The 7,570-nt window shown below is 37.0% G+C and overlaps 1 protein-coding gene across 1 annotated transcript in view; it reads right to left on the minus strand.

Annotated features, from left to right (window-relative positions):
• Positions 1-7,570, minus strand: part of A2M (alpha-2-macroglobulin) — a 44,768-nt gene that overhangs the window by 26,300 nt on the left and 10,898 nt on the right. The window contains exons 5-9 of the mRNA XM_019626163.1: positions 7,013-7,140; positions 5,565-5,685; positions 4,482-4,596; positions 4,225-4,334; positions 2,304-2,465 (exon numbers count right to left, since the gene is read on the minus strand). Of these exons, the coding sequence (XP_019481708.1) occupies positions 2,304-2,465; positions 4,225-4,334; positions 4,482-4,596; positions 5,565-5,685; positions 7,013-7,140 (636 nt within the window). The remainder of the gene's footprint in view (positions 1-2,303; positions 2,466-4,224; positions 4,335-4,481; positions 4,597-5,564; positions 5,686-7,012; positions 7,141-7,570) is intronic.

Consider the following 7,570-nt stretch of genomic DNA (forward strand, 5'->3'; position numbering starts at 1 on the left):
CATCACTGGCGACTCATGGCAGCCCAGCTCCAGGTTGAGCTGTTGTTCAGCATCTTAGCTGTAGAGGGCAGTGTCACTGGCCCTCATATGTGGGATTCAAACTGGGGCCCTCTGGCGTCCCAAGCCAGTTCTTAACCATCGCGCCACTCGGCCTGCCCGGTATTTATATTTTTAAAGAGCATAAACGGAGGTGTCCTTTGCTTTGATTAGCTTGCTTGACATTTCTTTGGCCACTTTACTATGCAGACAGAGACACTGGAGCCATGAAACCTCATTGAGGAGACTGAATAATCTCAGAAACAAGAATTGCATTTCAGAAAGTTAATGATCATTTATGATGAGTTTCAAATAGGTATTAGGAGTAAATGCGATATTGAAATCTTAGGGGTCTGAGAACACTTTCTGTAAATAACATTGGTACAAGTATTGAGCTGGTGACTTGACTGAAGTCCACCTCTCCTGGGCTGTGTTAGGCTGATTCTTTTTAATGCCTCCTGTGATTCTGTACTCTTAAAGCATCACTGGCACTATTTGGGTAGTATTTCAATTTTTCTCTGTGTGGAAGTTGTTCCTTAGTTTTTCCATGCTTCCTCAATCCTCATCCTCACTTCCCAAGTGACATGAGTGAATCGCTGTGTCAGCAAAACACTTTGTTCCTATCTCAGTATGTGTTATAGTCATAACACATAAATGATCATCACAAGAGGGCTCATTTAAAAATAATATTTTTCGTTTTCATGACTAGCACAGGGCCTGACAGATAGAAGGTATTTGAGATACTTCTTGATTGCATAAATGAGTAAACATTCCATTTTCAGTTATTAGAGGTATGGACTTTCATGCCAACTATTTAAAGCTGAATCAACAAATTATTTATCCCTCTTTATATTTATATGAAAAAATTCTAAGAAGCAGGGTTCTTTCATCACTATTATTGTGTAATATTTATTGTGTAGTCATGTATCTATAAATGTATCTCTATATCTCCATTGATGAATAGAGGACTGTATGCTACACAAAGCAAATTATATGGGTATGAACAAAGTCTGGAGAAAATTCAAATAGCGGTACAAAAATAAAGTAAGAACAATAATTTGTGGAGTGTATATACTTGAGACTAAATGCAAATGATGTTAAAATGGGCTTTTATAGTAATAATATTTAACAGTTAAAGGAGACTTGCTAAGTGCTTTAACATATAATATCTCATTTAATCCTCAAAATGACCCCAAGATTTAGCTACTAATATTGCACCTATTGTACAGATGAGGAAATGAAATATAGAGGTTTTTAGTTACTTGCTCTTAAAAAGAGCTGAGTCAGGATTTTAATCTAATTTATTTGATTTTGGAACTTACACCTTTACAAAAAATTGTGGTAAAAACACACAACATAAAATTATCATCTTAACCATTTTTAAGTGTACTGTTTGGTAGTGTTAAGTAGTGTGCAACAGATCTTCAGATTTTTTTCTTCTTCTAACACTTCTAACACATCTTCTAACAATAATTCCTCATTTCTCTTTCTCTCCAGCCCCAGGCAGCTTCCATTCTACTTTCTATTTCTATGACTTCGCCTACTTTAGAAACCTTATGTAAGTGGAATTATACAGTATATATATTTTTTGTGACTGGCTATTTCACTTAGCATAATGTCATCAAGATTCAGCCATTTTGTCGCATGTGGCAGGATTTCCTTCTTTTCTAAGGCTGAATACTATTTAATTATACAGAGGGTGACAAAAAAATGCATACACATTTTAAAAAAGGAATTGTCTTAAAATTGTAATACTCAATATATACCAATAACAAAAAAGATGAATACAAGTCATGTGTATACATTATTTTGGCACCCCCGGTATGTATATACCATATTTTGTTTATCCATTCATGTGTTCATAGATATTTGGGTTGCTTCTACTTTATGGCTATTGTAAATAGTGCTACTATGAACATGGGTGTGCAAATATTCCTTTGAGACCCTCCTTTGAATTCTTTTGGCTCTAGTCTCAGAAGTGGGATTACTGGATCATATGGTAGTTCTATTTTTAATTTTTTGAGGAACTGCCATCCTGTTTTCTATAGCAGTTGCACCGTTTGATATTCCCAGTGATAGTGCACAAGTAGAACCCACACTTAACCACAAAACTCTACTGACTCCTTTATAGTCAACTTTTTCAAAGTTGATCTTAAATTGGTTTCTAATTTCTAGTTTTTTTCTCTCACACAAGTTGGAAATTTCATCATTGTTAAGTTGCCACCATTTTTCCAAGGCTATTTCATGTCACTTCTTTTAACACTTACTCTGACGGTGAGGGAGGTACTCGTGACGGTGGTGGTGTTGATGGAGAAGTGCACCAGGCCATGCCCATCAGTCGTGGCATTGAAATCATAGTTTGCTTCACTTGCTGTGATGACGACGAGTTTATTCGGCATGGGGACACCTTTCCCATCCACTAGGCGCACCTAAAGATTAAAAGCTATGGATCAGTTATATGGCTAATACCCGATAGGCACCAAACATTTTCATTCTATCAGAAATATTTATTCATTGAGTGCATCCTGTACTTTGAACTTGCTTCCAAGCATGGAGGCTCTAGCAGTGAACAAAACAAAGTTCCTCCCATCGTTGCACTTACAGTCTGGAAGCAGGCAGATACTAAATAAATGCATTAATAATATATACTTGCTTAGTAGCAATCGGTCCTAAGAAGAAAAATAAAACAGTGTAAAGGGACAGAGAGAGATGCAGATAATAACAGGGGTGACCCGAAAAATGTATTTTGTGGATATTTTGGAAATGCTGTGTATCATATATTCCTCTTGGAGAGTCACAGAGCCACAAGAGTTATATAGTAATGAAAAACTTAACCCACTGGCCAAATTTAATTGAGCTCCTCTTACTGTGTGGCAGACAATCAACTTTCTATGGATTAGTGTTCTCAAGTATATATGTGTACGCATAAGCATTTAGTACATTGCCTTGTGTGCTTGTCTAGTTGTTTTATTGGGTTGTAGGAAAAGTCATGACGTATTTTCTCTATGTTTTTCATTGCAAAAATGTGTCATGACTTTTCTGACAACCCAATATATATGATATTTGCTTCTCAACCTAAATTTTCAACTTCTGGGAAGGCAGGCAGATTTTATGAGGAACTTCCCATGTGAAAAATGTAAAATTGAGAAGCACACAGTATTAAATAAAGGCCTAAAGTAAAATTATTGCTAATATTAAACTCAGCAGATAAGTAGTCCAGTCCAGATGATAATGATGGTGATTCTTTTTCAGTATAAGCTATTTATGTTAGAAAGAAGCAGAGCAGCAAACTCGAATCAGTATTTGTAATTGATTATCAAAAATCTAAGTTTGCCAACAAACTGCCAGCTGTAGGTACAAAGAGAAGGATAAGCGTGAAATTCTGAGTTTTTCTCTTGGTGAGAGAGTCTTATGACTAATGGGGTAGTTATTTAGCAGGAATGAAATATCAACAATGTACAATAATAGCTCTGAGAAATTTAAAAACATAGACTATACTTGCATTTTAGGAACTGACCAAAGTTTCTGAATATGTTTGCTGTCATAGCATAATCAAACTATTCTAAAATTTAGTCCACCACTCCTTTGTCAAGTCTAGCCCTTCTGTCTTTTACACTCTCCACAGCTTAAATCTTATAACATTTCCATTAAGAACATGATACACAGTAATTACACATTAAGTTACATACAACTGTTATCTCAGACTGCTGTTGCAGAAGAAGTAATGTGACTATAGTACCCATGAAAGAAACACTAGGTACAGCAGAATCTTTTATGCTTCAAAATAAAATATTTTTTCATTTCCATAAAAAGTTAGTGTTAGAAGGTTAAAGTGAGTGGCCTCCATGAATTTGGAGATTCTTGTGAGAAAATATAAGAATCTGAGACTGCCTGGTAAATCATGGAAAGGAGTTTGAGTGACTTCGTATAATGCTGTTCCAAAAGTGTGTGTGTGTGTGTGTGTGTGTGTGTGTGTGTGTGTGTGTGGAACGACCTTGTAATTTTGATAGTATATTAGAATGATTTTATATACAAATTCCCAGAGGAACAGATTTATTTTTATGTAGCTTTATACTTTCAGTTACGTTAATCCACAGGTAACAATAATCAGGTATGGTTTTACCAGAATATATTGTGCTTATTAGGTGATGATACACAGTTTGACTTGTGAGCTGAAAAACACTCTACCTGCCCAAAGAAGGGGATCCCTCGTCTAAAGTATGGGTCCACTTTCACGAATGAGAGTTTGGTTACAGTTCTTGTTATTTCACTGGACCCTCTTCCAGTTAATTCCACCTCTGAAAAAGAAGAAGAAAAAAGTTCTTTTTTGGAAGGATGATCTTCCTGAATTTCTTATACTACCTCCTCCCTTTCAACTCATATTTTGGAAAAGGAAATAAATAAATGTCCACTGTTTTCTCCCCACACCCATGTGGTACGCAAACCTGTTCCTTCTTCTCGGATTTTGGCCTCCACTTCAAGTTCCATATTATACTCTTCTCTCTTCATCTGGAAGACCTTCGTTTTTACTTGCTGAGAGAAGCAGCCCTGGCTGTTTAGCTAGGAGCAGATAAAATAAAGTACAAAAACATAATAATAGACAGATCAGTGGTCAGTTAATCTGATGGGATTTGGGGGCGGGGGGTGGGGTGGGCAACATAACTTAGGTATTTCCTATGATAAAAACGCAATACCATTCTCTAGGGATTATTATTACATTGCACAACAGTATCTGGTTTATAATTGCCAAGTACATTCCTTAGTAGCTGATATTCCCTACAGTGAATGAGAGAGAAAAGCCCTAAAAATTTTGCAGTAATCTTACGTTAGCAGGCAGCTAATTCTTCACCAAAGCCTGGCTCTCCTCCCCTAATACATAGCTGTGCCTGGGAAGTGGCCACCCATCTAGGGACTGTGTTTCCTACCCCCCTGGCATCTAGGTGGGGCCATATGACAAGTTCCTGCTCATAGAAAGAGCAAAACTGACAATCCTCCCAGCCAAGGTGGTTAAGAGGTATGTTTTTTCCTCGTTTCTTTTTTCTTTTTCTTTTTTTTTTTTAAACTTTTATTGGGGAACAGTATATTTTTCCAGGACCCATCAGCTCTAAATCAAGTAGTTGTTTCAAAATAATTGTGGAGGGCGCAGCTCTGTGGCCCATGTGGGGATCGAACTGACAACCTTGGTGTTATGAGCATTGTGTTCTAACCAGCTGAGGTAACCGGCTGTCCCTTTTCCTCCTTTTTTTATACACGTGGATGCCGAAGGTGGCTTTGGATGCCAGGCATTGGAGTTAGCTCAACTTCCATCATTCTGTGTGGTTGGTACACCAAGAATGCACACAATGGACAATTACAAGAAATAAATAATTCCTATTATGCTAAGTTACTGATTTTTTTGAAAACTACTATAGCTAGCATAGAATTCTTTTATAGATTGCTCTCTTTCTGAATTAGCTAGCACCATGTTGTAACTCACTGCTTATTAACAATGCTTTGGTTGTTAGTTGCTAGATGAGTTTTCCACCTACCTGCTGACTGAAATTTTCACATATAGCCTGTGACTCTCCACCAAAGCAATGAGAAGGATTATTATACTTCCTGCACACGCTCATAGTCACACGTCCTGGGACTGGCTTCCCATATGTGTATCTGTCATAAGAACATAGCCAAATGAATCAAAGAAGACATTGAATTTCCTCATTTTCTACCTATTTATAGTCCTCTTTTAGCTACAGTGTATGTACTCTCTGTGCATCCCTCTAATCTATACTTCCCTATCTGCAGGGCTCAAACAACGCTGAGCACAGCTAAGTATTGACCCTTCTCGTTTAGAATTTTCCAGTGCAACATTCTGAAATTTACTACAGCCTTCTTTTATCATGTCTTTTTTTAACTTTTAATTTTTCAGTTTCATCTTAAAAACTAACTTTTGTTTTACCAAAGCTATACCTGTCCTTAAGAGAAAAAAACAACACCAACAAAACAAATAAACAAACACCCTCAGTTCTACCTAAGAATACAAATTATTAATATGATGGCATCTCTCCTTCCATTATCCTCTCCCCATGTGTAGCCATTTTTATTTACATAGAATTTTACTCATTTACTTTTTACAAATATGTGATTGTGCCATAAATATGTCATTGATAATTGCTGTATTTTCCAGGGTATTTGTTTCTTTCCCTATTTAAAGTATCCTCTATATCTCTATTTGCAAGAGTATTGGCTCACCAGTTATATGAGCCAGGTACTTGGTGGCCATTACTCTGAGACACTGCTAGGGCAGGGAACCAGCCAAATAGTGGGTGCATTACATATGTGGTCTTCAGGCAGGACTGGTTTCATCACTATCTGCTCTTTCTGCTAGTGCTATTGCTGGGGTACTGCCGATGGGAACATAAGATCCTGGAAACATGAACTTTCAAGACTGAAAGGACCATACTGAGAGATCATGTCCAATTTCATTAGTAAAAATGGCAGTGTAGCGAGGTATGTAACGTGCCTTAGGTAAACTGATGTGTTAGATGAGATTTTGGTAATATGTCTATCTCTACAGATTCTGAATCTAAGCTATTTTTCCACCATGTATGCAAGGTCGGGTAAAAGAATCTGGTGGTGATTGAATTTCTTCTACAACCCGGTGAAGGGAAAGTCACTACCCTTCAATACTATCTCATCTCTGTGTGTGTGTGTGAGTATGGTGAACACATGCAGCTTTATTACTTTCATAATCCTAGTAGCATAGCCTCTCTAGGAACAGTTGCCTGTACCATGATAGTTATAATAATGCTGGTAAGGACATGTTAGAAAATAAGAAGGAAATATTGGAGAGCAACAGGTGAGGAGAGTTCTAGAGATGGGATGGTCTCATGTATTTAACTTATTTGTGCTCCTAGAAAAACTAACCAAAATATTGCAAATGGTGAGTCTTCTTAAAATAATTCCCCTCAAAAGATTAAAAAAAGTATAAACTCACATGCCACACACTGACACATTCACTACTTCTTCCAAGATGGTGATTATCCTTGGCACTGTTACTTGGACTTCAAACTTGGGAAGCACTGTTGATTGGCGATAAAGAAAGTTGGTGATTGGTTTTCCAATTTTGTGGAGTTAATATTTTTAGGTTCTCTATAACAATTTCCTAATAATATTTCAGGCTGCTGAAAAGGTAGCTCTCTTCTCTAATATATCCACCTTGCCCTTGTTGAAGGACTATGGCAGATCACTGTAACCTTAATGAATTATGGAAGACTCCACTAGAACAAACATATTTTACATTTTTTGGAGATTAAAACTTGCTATAAAAATAACTAAATGATATGAAGTCCTATTCACAAATCATTGATGGTCCTCATTGGAGTTAGACATAATTGGTTCTACTCTAAGCCCAATTTAACCCATGGGAAATGAAAGGACTCCAAATAAGTTCAAATTCTAGGCCCTAGATCAGCGGTTCTCAACCTTCCTAATGCCGCGACCCCTTAATACAGTTCCTCATGTTGTGGTGACCCCCAACCATAAAATTATTTTC

The sequence above is a fragment of the Hipposideros armiger genome, unplaced genomic scaffold, assembly GCF_001890085.2.
Source record: "Hipposideros armiger isolate ML-2016 unplaced genomic scaffold, ASM189008v1 scaffold_662, whole genome shotgun sequence".
NCBI classification, from domain to species: domain Eukaryota; kingdom Metazoa; phylum Chordata; class Mammalia; order Chiroptera; family Hipposideridae; genus Hipposideros; species Hipposideros armiger.